Source organism: Loxodonta africana, chromosome 14 (genome assembly GCF_030014295.1).
Source record: "Loxodonta africana isolate mLoxAfr1 chromosome 14, mLoxAfr1.hap2, whole genome shotgun sequence".
In the NCBI taxonomy this organism is placed as follows: domain Eukaryota; kingdom Metazoa; phylum Chordata; class Mammalia; order Proboscidea; family Elephantidae; genus Loxodonta; species Loxodonta africana.
Window position 1 is genome coordinate 54,931,642 of NC_087355.1, and position 22,066 is coordinate 54,953,707.

General features: G+C 42.1%; 1 protein-coding gene across 1 annotated transcript in view; it reads right to left on the reverse strand.

Moving 5' to 3' along the window:
• DPYS (dihydropyrimidinase) overlaps nt 1–18,393 on the reverse strand; it is a 105,065-nt gene extending 86,672 nt beyond the window's left edge. The window contains exon 1 of the mRNA XM_003408268.2: nt 18,130–18,393. Within this exon, the coding sequence (XP_003408316.1) occupies nt 18,130–18,393 (264 nt within the window). The remainder of the gene's footprint in view (nt 1–18,129) is intronic.
• Nucleotides 18,394–22,066: the final 3,673 nt, after the last annotated feature.

Below are 22,066 nucleotides of genomic sequence, written 5' to 3' on the forward strand. Positions count from 1 at the left end.
TGCGACCTTTCGGAAGCAGACTGCCAAGACTGTCTTCTGAGGCACCTCCGGATGGGTTCGAACAGCCAACCCTTTGGTTAGTTGTCCCGCGCTTAATCGTTTGCACCACCTAGGGACTCCTGTAATGACAATACTAGAAAAAAAAATTCCTCAGGCTCTGAATTTTTACTTGAATACAAATTAATCTTCCCATCTTTTTCCTTCTTAAAATGTCTTTCCAATACTGCAGAGGCATACCTTGAGGATGAAAGGCATTTTTCCAATAGGAAGTACTGGTCATTAAAATGTGTTATACAAATGAATCAAAAAGGTCTCTGTGTATTGCCCCCAAGTTGTTTCATTTCTTCATAGCAAGCTGAGGCTGGTTGGTTCAAAAAAACCTGCCGGCACCAAATTCAAATTTTCTACCTATTAAAAAAAGAAAATCCATTGCCATCGGGTCAATACAGGACAGAGCAGAGCTGCCCCATAGGATTTCTTACACTGTAATCTTTACAGAAACAGACTATCACATCTTTCTTTCACTGAGCAGCTGGTGGGTTTGAACCACTGACCTTTGGTTAGCAGCCAAGTGCTAAACCACTGTGCCACCAAAGCTCCTTGTACATATCCAGTTGATTTGAAAATAACCCAAATAAGCTAATTTTTAGCTACTTAGGGCCTGCCTGTTTTACATACCCTGCAAAACTGTGTCCAACATCTGCTAGCCCTAGATAAGCTAAAACCCTGTAGCTAGTAAGGAACCTACAGTGTTACTAAGGAGCCCTGGTAGTGCAAGGGTTAAGCACTCAGCTGTTAACTTGAAAGGCTGGTAGTTAGAACCCACTAGCTGCTGGGAGAAAGACCTGGTGATCTGCTTCCAGAAAAATCACAGCCAAGAAAACCCCATGGGCAGTTCTACTCTGTCACGTGGGGTCACTATGAGTTAAAAATCAACTTGACGGCCCCCAACAACAAGGTGCTACTACTCCCTTTGCAGCTCTCTGACTCAGAGACTCCCCGCATTGCTGCAGGCAGGCATCACATAACGTGCAAGTAAGCTCCCTCCTCCCCTTCCCTGGGGCTTTCACGCTTTCTTCCCCTTCTGGTGGCTCCTAGCACCCTTGCCTCTGGAAGACCTTCTGCTGTGTGGGACCACCAACGTGTTGGCCCTAATAAAACCTTGTCGTGCAACACTACTAACTCCGGGTCATATCACTTTTCCTGATTGGTCTCAAATTCCTCAAAAACCAAAAAAAAAAAAAAAAAAATCAAACTCATTGCCACTGAGTTGATTCCAACTCATAGCAACCATTGAGGACAGAGTAGAACTGTCCGATGGGGCTTCCAAGACTAAATCTTTACCGAAGCAGACTGCCACATCTTTCTCCCGCACAGCGACTGGTAGGTTCAAACCGCCTACGTTTCGGTTTTAGCAGCCCAGCACTTAACCACTATACGACCAGGGCTCCGTTGAGTTCCTCAAACTCACTACAAAATGTTAAGAAGAATTTTTCTAGTGTCTATTGAATTACAATCTCCAGAGGAAGACTGATGACAAGGACCTTCCTCCAGAGTCGACAGAGAGAGAAAACCTTTCCCTGGAGCTGGCACCCTGAATTCAGACTTCTAGCCTACTAGGCTGTGAGAGAATAAGACGTTCTTTGTTAAAGCCATTCACTCACGGCATTTCTGTTATAGCAGCACTAGATGACTAAGACACCATGTAAGGGAATATTATTCAGCCATAAAAAGGAATGAAATACTGATACATGCTACAACGTGAATGAACCTTCAAAACATTAGGCTAAGTGAAAGATGCCAGTCACAAAAGACCACATCCCATTTATATGAAATACCCAGAATAGGCAAATACATAAAGATGGCAAGTAGATTACTGGTTGCCTAGGGCTGAAGGGCATAGGGTTGATGGGAGGTGCCAGCTAGAGTATGATGATGAAAATGTTCCAAATTTGATTGTGGTGATAGTTGCACAACTCTGTGATTACACTAAAATCCATTAAACTTTACCCTTAAAAAAAATTTTTTTTTTTTAAAACGGGTAAATTTTGTTGTACATGATTTCTATCTCAATATAGCTGTTACTAAAAAAGTCAACCACATGCAAGCCATTACACGGAGCAAGGGGACTGATTGGGACACAAAAATAAATCAGACAAAGGTTCTGCCCACAAGGTGCTTACAGTCTAGAGATAGAGAAAAAAGACAGATGAACAATTAAAGTAAAGTATAGAAAGCATACTTCTATAATAAAAGGTGGCATACCAAAAAACCAAACCCGTTTACATGGAGTCAATTCTGACTCATTGCGACCCTATAGGACAGAGAAGAACTGCCCCACAGGGTTTCCAAGGAGCAGCTGGTAGATTCGAACTGCTGACCTTTTGGTTAGCAGTCAATTTCCTAATCACTGTGCCACCAAATTGATAAAGAGAGGTAAAAATTGTTAAACCCTCTAGAAAAAAAAAAAAAAACAAAAAACGAAGGAGTACAGAAAAAGGACTATTAAGAACTCAAAGGAGGGAAAGATGAATTCAGAGATCGGAGAAAGCCTGGATTTAAATTAGGATTAGGACATACATGTAGAAGTTGCTAGTGATTATAATAATATCTGTTAGTGAGCACTTGATAGGTGTTAGGAGCTACTCTGATGTCCCACATGTTTTAACTGTTTTAATTATCACAGCAGCTCTGTGGTAGGTGCTATTGTTAGCCCAACTTTATAGTTGAAGAAACCGAGAACAGAACCATTAAATAACTTGCGCAAAGTCACAGAGCCAGCAAATAAAAAAGGTAGGATTGGAACCAGGGTGGTCAGGCACCAGACCCTGTGCTTCCAGGAAAAGGGACATGGGGGAAGCTCAGACGAGGCAGAGTGTGTGTGTGTGGAGGAAGGCGATGGGGAGTGTGAAGAAGAGTCAGCAGCTCCGCAGAAACTGGTAAGGGCAGGATTATGATGATTGGGGATGATATAAAACGATGGTTCCCAGAGGAGGAAGACAGGGCCAGGGTTGTCTCCAGGAGCGAAGAAAGTAAGAAGTGATTTGGGGTTTTGTCTTGACTGATTGAGAGGATGACACAGACAGGGCCAGGGTTGTCTGCAGGAGCGAAGAAAGTAAGAAATGAGTCAAGGTTTTGTCTTGAGTGATTGAGAGGATGACAAATGAGGGGGTAGTGCAGGAGAGCGGGTCTGACATTGAGATGGGTGCTCAGCGCATGTATCCCCTTTGTGGCACAGGTAGTCCCCGACTTACCACAGGGTTCCATTCCGATGACTCCCTTGTAAGTCGGTTCTAACATAAGCCAAATCTCTCTTTTTTTTTCAGTTTTAATAATTATTGCCTTTTATCATCAGTATCTTTATAAATCTGACCTTTATTTGCCTTTGAATATCTGCAAATGATAACATCAGCAAATCACGCGGTGCAACATTGTATGTGGTGCACATTACTAACAATAAAATGTACCAAAAAAACAGACAGTCTTAAGTATGGTTTGTCGTAACTAGAATACGTCATAAGTTGAGGACTACCTGTATTTGCAGACAGGAAGAAATGCAGACTGGATGCTCAAGAGCAATCAAGGATAGGAGAAAGGTGTGGCAGTTACCTTGTAAAGGATGCCAGAGGGGTTCTGAGGTGGCTGAAGTGACTCAGGAGAGAGAAGCAAGACATGATAATGTGAATCACAATAACATGCCCCAGAAAATGCCAACACTTAGCAAGAAAATAATACCGAGCCAAGAAAAAATGTTTACAGTGGTTATTTCTGGCATGCTCACAGGTTGTTTTTAATATTCCTTTGGTTCAATTTATTTTTCCAGTTTGATAAGTTTTATATAACGAAAGCATAGCTTTTATAAAAATAAAAAAAAGATTTTATATATTGGTGATATAAATACATGTACATATTGATTAAGTAGACAGGCTGGTAGCTGTCTTACTAAACTGAAGATGTGATTCTCAAAGGGGTACTTTTCTAAAAATACAGCAGATCAAGATTCCTGGAGCTATAATTTGAAGGCTCCCTAATAAGGATTTATCACAAATGTTTCACCCTCCTAAGTAACTAGGAGCAGGAAAGGGGGAGAAGAACACATGCTTATTTTATTTTTTCGAGTTCTGTTTCTCCTCCCCCCACCCCCAACCCTTGCCACCGCTCTCAAAAATAAATTTAGAGAAACTTACCGTGCTAGCTGCTGATGCAAAGATTGGAGGTTCAAGTCTCCCCAGAGGTGCCTTGGAAGAAAGGCCTCGTGATCTACTTCTGAAAAATTAACCACTAAAACCCCTACTAAGCACAGTTCTACTCTGACACAACAAGAGTCAGAGTGAACTCCATGGCAACTGGTTTACTGGATAGAGAATGGGAGAGGACAGCCTGGGTTAGCGTGGGCAAAATGGATGAAAAACAGAAACCCATCTTTTCCAAACCGCTGAGGCATAAGCCACTTGTCACAGGGGTACTGGCTGCTACTCTGCAACCTGGTGAACAGCTACCAGTCACCATCTGTGCCCCACTCTCTCTTTGGACAGCTTTCTTCCTCCTGCCTCTTCTGGACTCTCTGGTCACCCAGGGTCCGCTGGCTGCCTAAAGTTGTCTCAAGTCCCCAGACATTATTTCAAGCTCTGAGATGTGCCCTTCTTCCTTCCACGGGATCAAGGGAGCCCTACCCCAGAGCTGCAGACCTGTGATTTGGATTAGAATAGGACCCCCCAAGATGTGAGTAAGACCTGCTTCTCCTGGGAAGTATTTGCCTTTAGAAAGAGGAACTTGTTAAAGTGTCCCCAGTCCTAGATGAAGCTTATACACATCAGCTCATTAATCTTTGCTACAGCCTTGTTGGTTCAGTGGTAGAAGTCTCACCTTTCATGTGGAGACCCAGGTTCAATTTCCAGCCAACGTACCTCATGCAAGCCAATACCTATCTGTCGGTTGAGACTTGTGTGTTGCTCTGATGCTAAACAGGTTTCAGCAGAGCTTCCAGACAAAGACAGACTAGGAAGAAAGGCCTGGTGATCAGTTGTGCATGGGGGTCACCATTCAAAGGCAGCTAACAACAACAGTCTTGTGAGGAAGGATTTGTTTTTCTTATTTTACAGTTAAGGACACTGGGGTCAGAGATTAATAAATGACTTTCCAAGGTCACAGAGCCAGTAAATTCTATTGGTAACATGTAAGACGATACAACTTTGAACAGTAGGTCTCACATTCGTCCTACTCTGGGCCTCAACTCCATGAAGGGGGTTATCTGATCCTCTATTACCACGATCTGATTTCCAGTCAGTCGTCATATAGCTCTTGGCTAATCAGTAAATAATTACTTTGAGAAATGCACAGGTTCTTAAAATGATCCAAGCATTTAGGAAACTAAAATCCATACAAAACAAGCAAACAGAAAAACCTCATAAAATTATGAATTCTAAATCCACAAATAAAATATGATTTTTATTATGCTCATATGATGTACACCATTGTGACAATCGCTATTGAAATTATGCAACCCTGAAAGAGAGTTGGAAATGTTCTATACCCTGCCTTGGTGAGTAGCGACTAGGGTCTTAAAAGCTTGCAAGCAGCCATCTAAGACACAACAATTGGTCTCTTTGCATCCAAAGCCAAGAAGAGTGAAGAAAACCAAAGACTCAAGGAAACAATTAGTCCAAAAAACTAATGGACCACTACCCTGAAGCCGAAAGAACTAGATGGTGCCCAGCTACCACTACTGATTGCTCTGACCGGGACCACAATATTAGGTCATGGGCCGAGTTGGAGAGAAATGGAGGACAAAATTCGAACTCATAAATAAGACCAGACTTACTGGTCTGATAGGGACTGGTTGAACTCCCAAGACTATGGCTCTTAGACATCCTTCAATCTTGGAACTGAAATCACTCCAGGGCATCACATTATAATTTGAACAGCCAACCTTTTGGTTAGCAGCGGTAGCTCTTAACTACTGGGCCACCATGGCTCCATAAAAAAAAAAAAACAAAACTTTGGGCCACCATGGCTCCATAGCTATACAATAATAGAGAGGACTATTTAAAATGAACATAACACCAGTGAGGAATGTACACCTTAGAACAATCAGCTATACATAATCTAAAGGGCAGCATTTGCCCAAAAGCAAAGTTCAGAAGGACAGTAGGGGCAGGAAAGGTGGGCAAATGGACACAGGGAACCCGGGGAAAAAGCACGGAGAGTGCTGACACATTCAGGGGTTTGCAGACAATGTCACATGTATAAATTGAATGGGAAACTAATTTGGTCTGTAAACTTTCACCTAAACAACAATACAATGTTCAAAAACATAAAAAATAAATAAAACAGTTGAGTCTCTGGGTGGCACAAATGATTCATTGCTTGACTACTGACCTACTAACCGAAAGGTTGGTGGTTTAAACTCACCCAGAGGCACCTCAGAAGAAAGGCCTGGTGATCTGCTTCCAAAAGGTCAGAGCCTTGAAAACTCTATGGAGCAGTTCTACTCTGCCCACATGGGGTCACCATGAATTGGAACTGGCAACTGGGTTTTTGTTCATTTGTTTTTGTTTTTAAAGAGAGTTACAAGGAAGGTTCCTATGCCAATGCTTCTTTGTTTTCACAAATCTATTATTTATGGGATAGTGTCCTTTCTCCAGAAAACCAACTAGTCAGAACATCCCATCCCTAGCCTAGTTTAGACATTTCCAGTATTCATTTAATTGCTCTTAGCATTAGATGCTTTTAGATTCACTTCACAAATATTCACCAGGTATTACCTAACATTTGAAGAGTGGGGAGGGGTTAGGGGAAGAACTGGTACAGAGTGAAAATTTCTTTCATATTCCTATAAACTTAATTATTTCCTTTGTTTTTTAGTCCTGATTAACTTCTCTACACTTTTGTCAGTTAGCCAAACAAAATGCATTTACCTTTCCTAATCTTGGCTCATAAATCAATTCCTTCAGCTCCTAATTATTTTGGCTGTTCTCCTTGAAAATCTTCCAATTTATCTAAAACATTCTTGGGGGTGGGGAGAGCATGTGCTATCTCAGGTGCAAATGTGATGAAAACAGAAATCAAGATAAACTAGCCAACAGGGAGCCAGAATCTTACATAACATATGATTTTATTTAAGAATGTATTAGGCTGTAAGTCATTATTGAAAGCATCTCAAGCACAGTGTCACCAAATTTTCATTTTTAAGCTGATCTTGGAACAAGTGACTTTGCTTCACTAAAATCCATCACAGGATCTGCTCAACCCAAGTAAAACAAAAAGAAACCCGATAGGGCCTTTGAGCTTTATGGGAAAAAACACTTGGCTGAATTTTCAACCTCCTCATCCTCACACAAACCAAAACCAAATCTGTTGCTGTTGAGTCAATTCTGGCTCAGTGACTCTATTGGACAGAGAAGAACAGCCCCATAGGGTTTCCAAGGAGCGCCTGGTGGATTCGAGCTGCCAACCTTTTGGTTAGTAGCTGTAGCTCTTAACCACTATGCCACCAGGGTTTCCTTATCATCATTAAGATGTACAAAAACCAAGCTTTGTGATCCCAATTTATGTTTCAACTCCAGAAACACATTCCACATTGTAAAGATGCTCTCCACATTGACCTCTCCACGCTCGTCTTCTTGCCCACCACTCCCCAATTCAAACTACTAATTGTGCCATCATCCATCCAACTGTGCAAACCAGAGACTTGAGTTACCTCCACTTCCTTGTATTCCCAAATTCAATTTATCAGCAAACCCCCTGGTTTGCTCGCCTGGCTACCTCCTATATAACCTACTTCCTGCATCTTCACCTTTACTGACCAGTCCCACCTTCATCTTCTCCCACCTAGTACAGTACAAACAAAAAAAAACAGGAGATGATGGCTCCAGAAGGTGACCAAAATAAAACACCTTCTGGTAGAAGAAAAGTTACTAGAACTACCTGATAAGGAATTCAAAACTCCAATATTCAGGGTCCTCCAACAGATGAAGGAAAATGCAGGAAAAACTAGGCAAAATCATGGGAAATACAGATAAAATCAGGGAAAACACAGACAAAGCAATGGAATATTTCAGGAAAATAATACAGGAACAGAATGTCAAAATAAACAACTAGAAATCATATAAAAACAGCAATTAGAAATCCAAAAGATAAAATCAAGATTTCAGAAATGGACAGTGCAATGAAAGGTTCTAGGAGCAAATTTGAGACAATGGAAAACGGGATCAGTGAAATTGAAGACAAATCCTTGGATAACACTTTGAGGAAAAATCAGAGAAAAGAATGAAGAAAAATGAAAAAACCCTGAGAATGATGTGGGATACAATCAAAAGTAAAAAATTATGTGTGATTGGAGTTCCAGAACAGGGGAAGAAAATGGAAAACACAGAGAGGATCGTTGAAGATTTTGTGATAGAAAGCTTCCCTAATATCATGAAAGACAAAAAGCTAACCATCTGAGAAGCTCAACGAACCCCATCTAGGATAGACCCCAAAATAAAATTACCAAAACATATCATAATCACACTTGCTAAAACCAAAGACAAGGAAAGAATCCTGAGAGCAGCCTGAGAAAAACAGTCACATACAAAGGGAAACAATAAGACTAAGCTCTGATTGCTTGGCAGAAACCATGCAGGCAAAAAGGAAGTGGGATGACACATAAAATCTTGAAACAAAAAACTGCCAACCAAGAATAATATATCCTGCAAAACTCTCATTCAACTATGATGGCAAAATTAGGACATTTCCAGATAAACAGAAATTAAGGGAATGTGTAAAAACCAAACTAAACTTATAAGAATTATTAAAGGGAGCCCAGTATCAGACAACAACCTGAATCTGGAACATAAGACAACATCAGCCAGGTACCAACCTAGATAATGAACTCTCAAGTATAAAACAAAGCTAAAAAACTTACAACAGGTAACCAGAGAGTTCAATCTGTAAATGACAACAACATCAGAGCAATAAAGGAGTGAATAAACAGTGTAGGTATAGAACTTTCAAATGGAGAGGAAGTCAAGGTGATATCAAGTAATAAAAGACTGATTTAAATTTACAAAGATAGGGATAAATTTCAAGGTAACCACAAAGAAAGTCAGCAAACCTACTCATCAAAATAAAGAAGAAAAACATAAAGTCTGAGTATATACAAAATCTACAAAATGAAAGAAATGGAAAAAAATCCATAAACAAAGGAATTCAGCATGGAAGAGTAAGAGGAACAAAGAAAACATCAGCACCACACAAAAAAAAAGCACTACAAAATGACAGCAATAAACTCATACCTATCAATAATCACATTGAATGTAAATGGCTTAAATGCACCCATAAAGAGACAGAAAGTAACAGAATGGATTTTAAAAAAACAAGATCCACCAATATGCTGTCTAAGACACACCTCAGAAACAAAGACATAAATATATTAAAAATCAAAGGATGGAAAAAATGTATCAAGCAAACAGCAAACAAAAAAGAGCAGGGGTGGCAATACTAATCTCATATAAAATAGAATTTAAAACAAAATCTACCATGAAAGAAAAGAAGGACATTATATTAAGTCACTCCTGAGGTTCACCCTTCAGCCAAAGATTAGACAGGACCATAAAACAAAAAGAGACTAAATGGGCACACCAGCCCAGGGGCAAGGAGAAGTCAGGAGGGGACAGAAAAGCTCATCATGGGAAACCCAAGGTTGAGAAGGGAAGAGTGTTGACATGTCGTGGGGTTGGCAACTAATGTCACAAAACAATATGTGTATTAATTATTTAATGAGAAAGTAATTTCCTCGGTAACCCTTCATCTAAAGTACAATTTAAAAAAATCACATTCTCCAACAACATTTAAGAACACGGGAAACATTTAACAAAAAAGGCTGACTGTAAACAGTATGCATGATTTGGTAAAAGAAAAAAATGTGTATATGCCAAAAACAGAAAACAGCTCCTGAAAATATAGGCCCCGAAATGTTAACAAAGTTAACAAAAGCTAACAAAGGTTATTTAAGTATTTTTTAAAAATACTCTTCTATATTTTCCTTTTTTAAAGACATTTTTTAAAAAAAGGAGTGGCTTTAATGCTCCAGCATTTTGCTAAGGGTTGGATGATGAGTAGATGTTATTTTATAACTGTTAAAAATATATTTTTAATTATAGTTGTTTTTCTAATCAGCCCCTCATTTTACAGGTAAGGAAATGGTGACAATCCTGAAAGAGTATGTGACTTGCCCAAGGTGACACGGTCAACCATAGAGCTAGAATGACAACTGAAGCCCAGCCCATAGCTCCAGTAAGCAACTGAAAATGGAATCTGGTTTACAACCAAGTTCCCTGAAGCGGCTCTTCCCCAAGGTGAGGAAGCTCTATAAATACAACCATAAATATACACTCAATCACAAGTCTTGCATGGCCTTACTGTAAGTAATCACATTCATGGCATCTTACCAAAAAGTTCCAAAAGACAGCATAATTTCCTTTCTCAATAATTTTGAGGACTTTTTGTCGTTTACAAAAAAAAAAAAAAAAGTGTGGCGTATTTTCCCAATTTTTTTTTTTTAAATTGTTCCCTCTGCCAGCTACTGATGCTGCTGGGCTTTTAATACAAGTCCACCCACTCCATATTATGTCTGAATGTTGTTGTTGTTAGGTGCTTCCCAGTCAGCTCCAACTTACAGTGACCCTATGCACAACAGAATGAAACACTGCCTGGTCCTGCGCCATCCTTACAATCATTGTTACGCTTGAGCCCATTGTTGCAGCCACTGTGTCAATCCACCTCATTGAGGGTCTTCCCCTTTTCCGTTGACCCTATACTATGCCAAGCATGATGTCCTTCTCCAGGGACTGATCCCTCCTGACAACATGTCCAAAGTATGTAAGATGCAGTCTCGCCATCCTTGCCTCTAAGGAGCATTCTGGTTGTACTTCGTCCAAGACAGATTTATTCTTTCTTCTGGCAGTCCATGGTATATTCAATATCCTTTGCCAACACCACAGTTCAAAGGCGTCAATTCTTCTTTGATCTTATTTATTCATTGTCCAGCTTTCACATGCATATGATGCAATTGAAAATACCATGGCTTGGGTCAGGCACACCTTAGTCTTCAAGGTGACATCTTTGCTCTTCAAGACTTTAAAGAGGTCCTTTGCAGCAGATTTACCTAATGCAATGCGTCTTTTTGATTCTTGACTGCTGTTTCCATGGCTGTTGATTGTGGATCCAAGTAAAACGAAATCCTTGACAACTTCAATCTTTTCTCCATTTATCATGATGTTGCTCACTGGTCCAGTTGTGAGGCTTTTTGTTTTCTTTATGTTGAGGTGCAATCCATACTGAAGGCTGTGGTCTTTGATCTTCATTAACAAGTACTTCAAGTCCTCTTCACTTTCAGCAAGCAAGGTTGTGTCATCTGCATAACACAGGTTGTTAACGAGTCTTCTACCAATCCTGATGCCCTGTTCTTCATATAGTCCAGCTTCTCGGATTATTTGCTCAGCATACAGGTTGAATAGGTATAGTCAAAGAATACAACCCTGGCGCACACCTTTCCTGACTTTAAACCAATCAGTATCCCCTTGTTCTGCCTGAACAACTGCCTCTTGATCTAGGTACAGGTTCCTCATGAGCACAATTAAGTGTTCTGGAATTCCCATTCTTCACAGTGTTATCCATAATTTGTTATGAGCCACACAGTCGAATGCCTTTGCATAGTCAATAAAGCACAGGTAAACATCCTTCTGGTATTCTCTGCTTTCAGCCAGGATCCATCTGACATCAGCAATGATATCCCTGGTTCCATGTCCTCTTCTGAAACCAGCCTGAATTTCTGGCAGTTCCCTGTCAATATACTGCTGCAGCCATTTTTGAATGATCTTCAGCAAGATTTTGCTTGTGTGTGATACTAATGATAATGTTCTATAATTTCCACATTTGGTTGGATTGCCTTTCTTGGGAATAGGCATAAATATGGATCTCTTCCAGTCAGCTGGCCAGGAAGCTGTCTTCCATATTTCTTGGCATAGACGAGCGAGCACCTCCAGCACTGCATCTGTTTGTTGAAACATCTCAATTGATATTCCATCAATTCCTGGAGCCTTATTTTTTGCCAAGCTCTTTTTCAGAGCAGCTTGGACTTCTTCCTTCAGTACCATCGGATCCTGATCATATGCCACCTCTTGAAATGGTTGAACATTGCCTAATTCTTTTTGATAAAATGACTGTGTATTCCTTCCATCTTCTTTTGATGCTTCCTGCGTCATTTAATATTTTCCCCATAGAATCCTTCGCTATTGCAACTCGAAGCTTGAATTTTTTCTTCAGTTCTTTCAGCTTGAGAAAACACCGAGCGAGTTCTTCCCCTTTGGTTTTCCACTTCCAGCTCTTTGCACATGTCATTATAATACTTTACTTTGTCTTCTTGAGCCGCCCTGTGAAATCTTCTGTTCAGTTCTTTTACTTTATCTATTCTTCCTTTTACTTTAGCTGCTTGATGTTCGAGAGCAAGTTTCAGAGTCTCCTCTGACATCCATCTTGGTCTTTTCTTTCTTTCCTGTCTTTTCAATGACCTCTTGCTTTCTTCATGTATGATGTCCTTGATGTCATTCCACAACTTGTCCGGTCTTCGGTCACCAGTGTTCAATGCATGAAATGTATTCTTCAGATGGTCTCTAAATTCAGGTGGGATATACTCAAGGTCATATTTTGGCTCTCGTGGACTTGCTCTGATTTCCTTCAGTTTCAGCTTGAACTTGCATATGAGCAATTGATGGTTTGTTCCACAGTCGGCCCCTGGCCTTGTTCTGACTGATCATATTGAGCTTTTCCATTGTCTCTTTCCACAGATGTAGTCAATTTGATTTCTGTGTGTTCCATCTGGCAAGGTCCATGTGTATAGTCGCCGTTTATGTTGGTGAAAGAAGGTATTTGCAATGAAGAAGTTGTTGGTCTTGCAAAATTCTATCATTTGATCCCCAGCATTGTTTCTATCACCAAGGCCATATTTTCCAACTACCGATCCTTTTTCGTTTCCAACTTTCGCATTAAAATCACCAGTAATTATCAATGCATCTTGATTGCATGTTTGGTCAATTTCAGACTGCAGCAGCTGATAAAAATCTTCTATTTCTTCATTTTGGCCCTAGTGGTTGGTGTGTATATTTGAATAATAGTCATATTACCTGGTCTTCCTTGTAGGCATATGGATATTATCCTATCACTGACAGCGTTGTACTTCAGGATAGATCTTGAAATGTTCTTTTTGATGGTGAATGCAACACCATTCCTCTTCAAGTTGTCATTCCCAGCATAGTAGACTATCTGATTCAAAATGGCCAATACCAGCCCATTTCAGTTCACTAATGCCTAGGATATCAATGTTTATGCATTCCATTTCATTTTTGACGATTTCTAATTTTCCTAGATTCATACTTCGTACATTCCAGGTTCTGATTATTAATGGATGTCTGCAGCTGTTTCTTCTCATTTCAAGTCATGCCACATCAGCAAATGAAGGTCCCGAAAACTTTACTCCATCCACGTCATTAAGGTCGACTCTACTTTGAGGAGGCAGCTCTTCCCCAGTCATCTTTTGAGTGCCTTCCAACCTGGGGGGCTCATCTTCCAGCACTATATCAGACAATGCTCTGCTGCTATTCATAAGGTTTTCACTGGCTAATGCTTTTCAGAAGTAGACTGCCAGGTCCTTCTTCCTGAATGTCTGACTATAACCATATGTATTTGAAAACTGGCCAGGCTCTTGTAATTCACTCTCTTTTATCATAGGAAGTAGTAAAGGCAAAGTCATAATTCCTTCAAGTTTATCTAATTTGCAAAATTCATTGAAATAAAAAATCCTATTGTCCTTCCTCATGGATATTGAGTTATTGGAAGCCTACTGTACACCTAGTATAGATCAACAGGATGAAATAGGATTTCTTTAAAGCAGAACGTTATTGCCATTAGTTACATCAGAGAGAAAAGCTTTTACCTGTAATTAAGTAAATCAATTATAGGTTTTAAACCAACCTCTGACATGAATTAGATTTACAAAATATGTACCCTTTGGATGACCTACATTTCATTGATCACAATCTAGTGATCAGTAAATAGAATACCACAAACAGTATCCCCTTTATTTGCCAGATATTATAAATGATCAGCCTGGTGAATGCAGAAAGCCCACAGCTATTGTTCTAACCTTTCGCGGTCCATCTCCTGAAAGCGTGATGTAGCATTTCTACTTTGTGGCTTCCGTACTTTAGGTATCCATTTCCATGCCCTTAGAGCTGATGTGGCTATAAATGCCCATACGAACGTTTCACAAACCTAATCTTTCTGATGCCTGTTTACTTTGATAACCTTAACTGCCTCCAGTTTGGGGATGGTGAAAGGTCACTGCATTTCTTAAGGACGCTGCTCTTCTATTTTTCGAGAAACTCCATCTCACATTAACGTGCGTCTTAAACAACTTTCTCATCCGTCACTGGCCACCCTGACAAACCTAAACACTAGATGTTTTTTCAATCATTACTTCAGAAAGGGATAGAACCTAGAAGGTAAGAGCTCTAGCAATGGTGGCAGAAGGTTCTGAGTTTGAAGAGTAACTCTGCCACCTCCTAGCTGCACAAACTTAAATGTCAATTTCCTCAACTGTGAAAAGTAGATGATGGTACCTGGGACTGTGGGAAGATAATGCACAGTTCAGCGCAGTGCCTGCTACATAGCAAATGCCTGATAAAATAAATACTGTTGCTGTTAGTTGCTGTTGAGTTAATTTAGACTCATGGACAGCCCGTGTGCAAGGAGTAGAACTGCTCCATAGGGTTTTCAAGACTGTGACCATGTGGAAACAGATCACTTAGGCCTATCTTGCAAGGCACCTCTGCAGGGGTTCGAATAGCCAACCTTTCAGCTAGTAGTCAAGCGCTCACCCATTTGCACTACCCAGGGACCAAAAATAAATGTTACTTGTCATTATTAATAATAAGTAAAATAAATGTTACTTATTGTCTTAGTCATTATCTAGTGCTGCTATAACAGAAATACCACAAGTGGGTGGCTTTAACAAATGGAAATTTATTTCCTCACAGTTAGTGGAGGCTAGAAGTCTGAATTCAGGGTGCCCACTCTAGGGGAAGTTTCTCTGTCAGCTCTGGAGGAAGGTCCTTGTTCCCTGGCAATCTTCATGTGGCTTGGCATCTATCTTCCTCCATCTCTGCCTGTTCTTCTATGCCTAATCTGCTCTTTTATACTTCAAAGGAGATTGACTTAAAACACACCCTACACTAATACTGCCTGTCATAACAAAGAAAACCCACTTCTGAATGGGATTATAACCACAGGTATAGGGGTTAGGATTTATAACACATATTTTTGGGAAGGACACAACTCAATCCATAACACTTATCATTATTAATAAGAAGGCATTTTTCACGATTAATATATAATACAACTAGCATTTGCAAAAGGCTTCTTAGCTCCAGGCCCCACTCACATTGTCTTGAAAATTACTGTGAAGACTCTAGGGAAGGGGCAAAATAACGCCATAATGTCCTCCTTCCAGAACTTAGGCCAATACTTAAATGTTCATATTTATCTATATTTATACATCTGAGTCTATTTTATGGCACCTCATTTGTTTCTGGGGGTGGGGCGGTTATCCCCTGGGATCTGACCAACCAAGTTTGAAGTTGATTTTTTGAACTCAGCTCCTTTGTGGGTACTGTTTAGTATTCAGCATGAATTTGGTATTTGCTAAGTCTTTGACTTTGGCATCTCTGACCATAACATTGTCTGCTTTAAATCTTAAAATCATGAAGAACAGGCTGTTTTTATTTAATGTTTTGACAGCTTTTAAGCACAATAACAGCTGGAGAATCAGATGGTAGATACATCCTTTCAGATATTGACAACAGACTACAACATGCTATAAGGACCTGACTTCTCAATATAGAGGTATAAATCTCTTCACTCTCTGAATTCCAGAACGCTCAAGGAAGAGAGAAAGAAGCATCTCCCAGGGCCCTGGGGCATGTCCCACCCACAGCTTTCCATCCTCCTGCTCTTCCAGCTCCATCCAGAACCCTAAGGGGAGTGAGAGAAATGAAAGCTACTGCACAGCTGCAAGAGAGCAAATGATGCTAGTGAGCCAGGCAACTGAAGGTTAGAAATCCCAGGTCCACACCTGGCACATGGGGGTGTCAGTGGAATGCCCTGCCATCATCAAAGCACTTCGTTAACGAGTCTGTGATAACAGAAAGTGCTTGTACTGTAACCAAAAACAGGTTACAAAATTATATATATATATACACCCACACACTCATACACATAAGCCTAGTATGATTTCAACTGTGCACAATAAAGCATATTCAAAATATAAATACAACACACCAATCATTGCTTGTCATTGACTGAGAGGTCATGGATAATATTTTCCTTCTTTTGTTTTTCTAGTATTTTTTCCAATTTTCTATAATAATCATGTTATCAAACATTTTAATTAATATTTAAAATATAAAAATACATTAGTTAAAATTTAGTATATTCCATTTTTTAGCAAAGGGAAAAATGAATATTCAAAACAAAGTTTGCCAAATTTCAAATAGATAATGGCCTATGCTACGACGGACTTTGATCATTGACCTGGGTGGCGTAAAGGTCGATAATTAGTAACTAAGAAGAAGCCTTCCAAATACTGATGTCAGCAGCCTTACCAAGACCCTTCTCTCTGGGTCAAATCTGCTTGCTTTTCTTTTTTCCTGTAAACATGCTGGTCAGTCATAAAGGATTGGGGACCGGGGGTGGTGGGGAGTGTAAAGAGAGTAAAACTGTTAGAAACCAGGATAGTAGATGAAGTAACTATTGCCAAAGCTGCTTTCAAAGACTGCAGAGGCTATACATGAACTCATAGTCTCACAGGTTCCGTACATCAAGGCCTGACCCTTGGGCAAACCTCCGAGACACCCCTGAGCCAAGAGCCTTGACTTCAGTAACATCAACACACCTTTGCCCATTTCTCTCAATGCAGCACAAAATGCAAGACTCAAGGAGCATGTGGCTTTGGCTTTGGCCACGGTGCTGAGAGCGGTGTTTTAATTTTGTGATTTTCCTGTGAAGCTGTCCTGTCTATCTCCTGATACTGTTTTTAGGAGCTTTGGAGGAACGTTTTTGGGTGGGAGGAACGTTAAAGGTTCCTTTCATTGACCACAATTTCTAGGCCTTTGTGCCAAGGGAAAGAGGTCCTGGTGGAGCCATGGTTAAGGGCTGGGCGCTAACCGAAAGCTTGGAGTTGGAACCCACCAGGCTCCCCTGAGGACAAAGATGTGGCAGTCTGCTTCTGTAAAGATTTACAGCCTTGGAAACCCTATGGGGCAGTTCTACTCTGTCCTACAGGGTGGGTTTGGGTTTTTGGAAGCATCTCCCTCATCTGGGGACTCAGCGATCCTCCCACACCATCAAAGTTCCTATCTGAAGTCCCTGGAGGAAGATGTAGGAGGAGAGATGTGCCGAGGTGACCCTGGTGTGGCCGTGAAGGCTAAGATTTTAGGTACTGAGTGAGAGGTCATTTCTGGAACACTTTCCCTTCTAAACCCCAGTCAGGCCTGGAGGTGTGGGGGCAAAGGTTAGGGCCGTTTTGGGCTTTCCAGACCACCCAGTGGGGCCCTGGTGGTGCAGTGGTTAAGTGCTGGGTGGATGGATTTTTCATTTGATTCTGTCTGGGAGTGGAAGATGGGGGAGAAATGGCTGGGAGTACAGACCTAAGAAAAAAGACTCCATAGATCTCATGGAAGAATTGTGAAATTGCCGGGTTTCTCAGAACACCAGAGAAAATAGGAGATTCTTGAGGTACACAGCATAGAGATGAGAGTAAGGGTGTGGGTTGCCTTAAACTTGTCAAATTCCCTAATCAGTGTAGAGGACATCTAGCTTAGCCAAGACCGGGCTGAAGTCACCAAAGAGGGGCGCCTGGAAGAAGGGGCCTCGGCAAGGAGAATCTAAATCCCAGCTCTACAACCGCTTGGGACTCTACGGCTCGCTTCTGCCCATGCATTCTTCTCGCGCTGCCGAGGCGCGAGGTGGCCTTACTCGTGACGCCTTGGGCAGCTAGAGATCACCGGGGGTGGAGCGCGCGGCGCGGGTGGGTACCTTGGTGCCCTGGTGGAAGTCGTCGATGGACCGCGAGCCCATGAAGGGGAACTGCATGTGCGTGTGCGTGTCGATGCCGCCGGGCAGGACCAGCCTGCCGCGGGCGTCGAGGACCCGCAGCCCTGCGGGCGCATCCCCGGGCGGCAACAGGTCTGGGCCGAGCGCCCGCACCACGCCATCCTCCACCAGCACGTCGGCCACCTGCGAGAAGTCGTCGTTGACCACGCGACCCCCGCGGATCAGAAGCCGCGACAGCGCCGCCATGGCGAGGGGCGCGCGGGGTCCTTCCCGACTGCGCGCTGCAGCGGGAGCTGGCCTGAGCCAGCGGGGCCGCACTCCTTAAGTGTCCTTGGGGAATCCCCAATTCCGCGCTGCACTGCAAACGTCACGCACGACCCGAGTCGGGAGCCCAGGCCGGGGTTTATGAACCTGCGGCTGGTGGGGCTCCACCCCTGGGTGGGCTGGGCTGGGGACGAAAGGCCGGGCCGAACAGGAGATCTGCGCAGTCAGTTCTTCCAGACAAGCTCGGGCCACAGAGTTTCTCTTGCTCTGAGTCTAGGTGTTAGGTACCCAGGACCCTAAGTCACTGGAAGGAAAAGATCTTGGAGTTTTAAGTGAGGGACATGTGTTTTCCATCATGAGAAAAGACGCTTTGGGGGAAAGAAATCCACTTGATCCCTTCTGTTGGTGAGTGTGTACCAAAAGACAGAACGGACGTGGGGCGGGGCAGGGAAGGGGAGGAGGCCGACCACCACCTGCCACAACAACAGAAACACCCGCACCGACCCTAACCAGAACGGAACCACTTGATCTGGACTTCCTTTTAAATATTCTTTGACTATATGAGGAATAAATCTTCAATTTCACTAATTTGTAGGCCGAGTGTGAAAGCTCTGAGTAAAATGTATTTAAACCAAAACAACTTGGTATCAGCTGTTCAAGGAGCCCTGGTGGAGCACCTGTTAAGCACTTGGCTGCTAACCTAAAGGTTGGCGGTTGAAACCCACCATGGGGGAGAAAGATATGGCAGTCTGCTTCCATAAAGATTTACAGCCTTGGAAATCCTGTGGGGCAGTTCCTCTCTGTCCTATAGGGTCACTCTGAGTCAGAATCCACTTGATGGCAATGGGTCTTTTGTTGTTGTTGTTATCTGATCAACTGTTCTCCAGGTTTTAATGATGCAGCATATGAGTAAGTTTTTCTTGGAAAATAACACACTGTAACTCTAAAGATCTAGGTTTCTAGTCCCAGCTTTTCCACAAAACTAGCATAGAGGTCCTCAGTTAAATCTTTTATCCTCTTGGTTCCTTAGTTTTCTCATAAAAAGCTGAGATAATACTGGTTCGGACCTTCCCTCCAGATTTGCTTTGAGAAGCAAATATGATGATGGCTGTGAATGGCACAGAAAATGCTATACAAATTCACTCAACAGCTACCAGATTTAAGGACAGATCATGGTGGGGTATTGGAAAGACAGCTAAGTGGTGAAGACAAACATTTCTACCCTCAAGGCGCTAAGAGCCAACCGCGACCACCTACGTATTTCAATGTATAGAAAAGAAAATTCTATCTTTGAGAGAGGGTAAAGAGTTTAGATGAAAGGGAAGGCTTATTTATGGCTTGAAGGAAACTAGATGTAAATATTCACAAAGAGATATTTGAACCAGGATACAGAAGATAGGAATGTGTAGACATGAGGGCTGGGAAGAGGAGATGGCATTCTGGATAGTGGAAACAGGGTGGGTAGAGGCACAGAGGAGGAGATGGGAAGTCTAGGAGTCTGAGCTCTATTTGATTAAGCTAGTCAGACTGAACCATGGCCACACATTTACTCACAGGTCGGAAGAGGAAGAGAGGTCAAAGAACGAACAGATAGAAGAGGGCACTGTGAGAGAAGGCAAGAATGCAGAATTTTAAGAAGGGCCACAGGATCAGATGCTGCGGAAGGGTGGGAGAGTGTGGTGAACAATTGTTCCAGCATACATTCTCTTCCTTATTCTGGTAAATTTCTTTGAAGGGGAACTGCCTACCCACATTCTCAATGAACTTGCTGTGGTGAAACCAATGGTACCTGCAGCTCTGAGACTGAGCTGCTTGCCTTGGCTCTGCAAGTCATGGTAGGGCATCCTCCCGGCCACTGCGGTGGGCTCAGTGATGGGCACATGTTCCAGGCACACTAGACATGCACCCAATGACAACTGATCCCCAACTTTTGTTGGGTTGAACAGACAAGAGATTTGTCTTTCTTGCCCGCCTTGAACTGCTCCCGCCACCCCCAATTATGAAAAACAAAAAACATTGCCATCAAGTTGATTCTGACTCATAGCAACCCTACAGGACAGAGTAGAACTGCCCCTTATGGTTTCCAAGGCTGCAATCTTCGCAGAAGCAGACTACCTCATCTTTCTCCTGTGGAGCAGCTGGCGGGTTCAAAGTGCCAACCTTCAGACTGGCAGCAGAGCTCTTAACCACTGCCTCAGGACTCCTTGTCTTGAATCCGGGGTGATGTAAACAAGAGGCTTCTGGGAACCATCTAGACAACACAGGAAAATAGTCTTTCTGTGAACTAAGCCAACACAGAGAACAGGGGGTAAAAATGAAGAGAGACTGGGTTCTCATGACATTGAGCTCCTGAAGCCAACCATGCCTGAAGCTCTCCTTGTCTAGATTTTTCATTTAAAGTGGTTTACTTTGGGTCTTCTGTTACTTTCAACAGTCAATTGGCAGAAACTAGGAAGATACCTGTGGGTTTGGTGGCCATGCGTGACCTTAAAGACGGTTTCGGTAGTGTGATGCAAGGTATTATTTTTGCCAAATTTCTTCAAGCCTCAAATTACACAAACCTCAAATGGTGAAAAATTAGAAAGCATCAACAATTTAAAGTTCCACAGATTTGGCTGTCAAGCCAGGAAAAAGAAACCCAAGAAAATTGTGTAATTATTGTCAAAAGACCATTATGTAAAGGTGAAATATAATAATACCCCTACAAGCTGTACAAGTAAGCACCATACTAGGAAATTAAGATTGGATGTCAGCATGGTTGTGACATCTTTTCTAGAACTCCAGAGATTAAGGATTTCAAAGGTTTCTTTATCTTAGACACTTTATATTATGAAATGCCCTGCAATACAACACAAAACACTCTCCTCACATCTAATTACTACAAACTTTTATCAGGAAAGGAGATTGTAGAATGTCACTGAAGCAGGAAAAATGGCTCATTGAAAGTCACAGGACAGCAGCAGAAGACAGAGGAGGATATGTTTAAGCATGAAATGCTGGCTTGCTAAAGGGGTATTCCTCACACCACTGTGCAGGTTGAAGCTGAGCCAGGGCAAGCAAGTATGCTTAGAGGTGGAACACTGTCTTCAGTACACCCTCAGCTCCCTTTTCTTTGCCCCATTCAGCCACTTCATTCCCCGGACACTCAGTGCCCCCATTAGCAGTAAACAAGGATTACTGAGACTCAAGGTAGGCACTGCTGAGGAGGTGGGAGGAGGATTCCTGCTGGTTTACATGCTTCCTGCTGGGGAAGGAATCAGTTTAGAAGCATTGCTCCTCAGAGGAGTATTTTCATGTGAAGGGAAGGTTGCAAAGATTGTTGATGCATAATCCACAGGAACACATCTGCTTCAAGTGGGTTGTTATTGTCATCATTTGCCATGGAGTCGGTTCCGACTCATGACTACCGCATGTGTGCAGAATAGAATTGCTCCGTAGGGTTTTCAAGGCTGTGACCTTTTGGGAGCAGATCACTTAGCCTGTCTTCCAAGGCGGGTGGGTTTGAATTGCCAACTTTTTGGCTAGTAGTTGAACACTTAACTGTATGCACCACCCAGGTGCAACTGGGAAGGAATACCTACACTGGCAGTTTTAAGCACATCCTGGAAAATTTGACTATAGCAGTGTGCTATGGCTGCTGAAACAAATTACACAA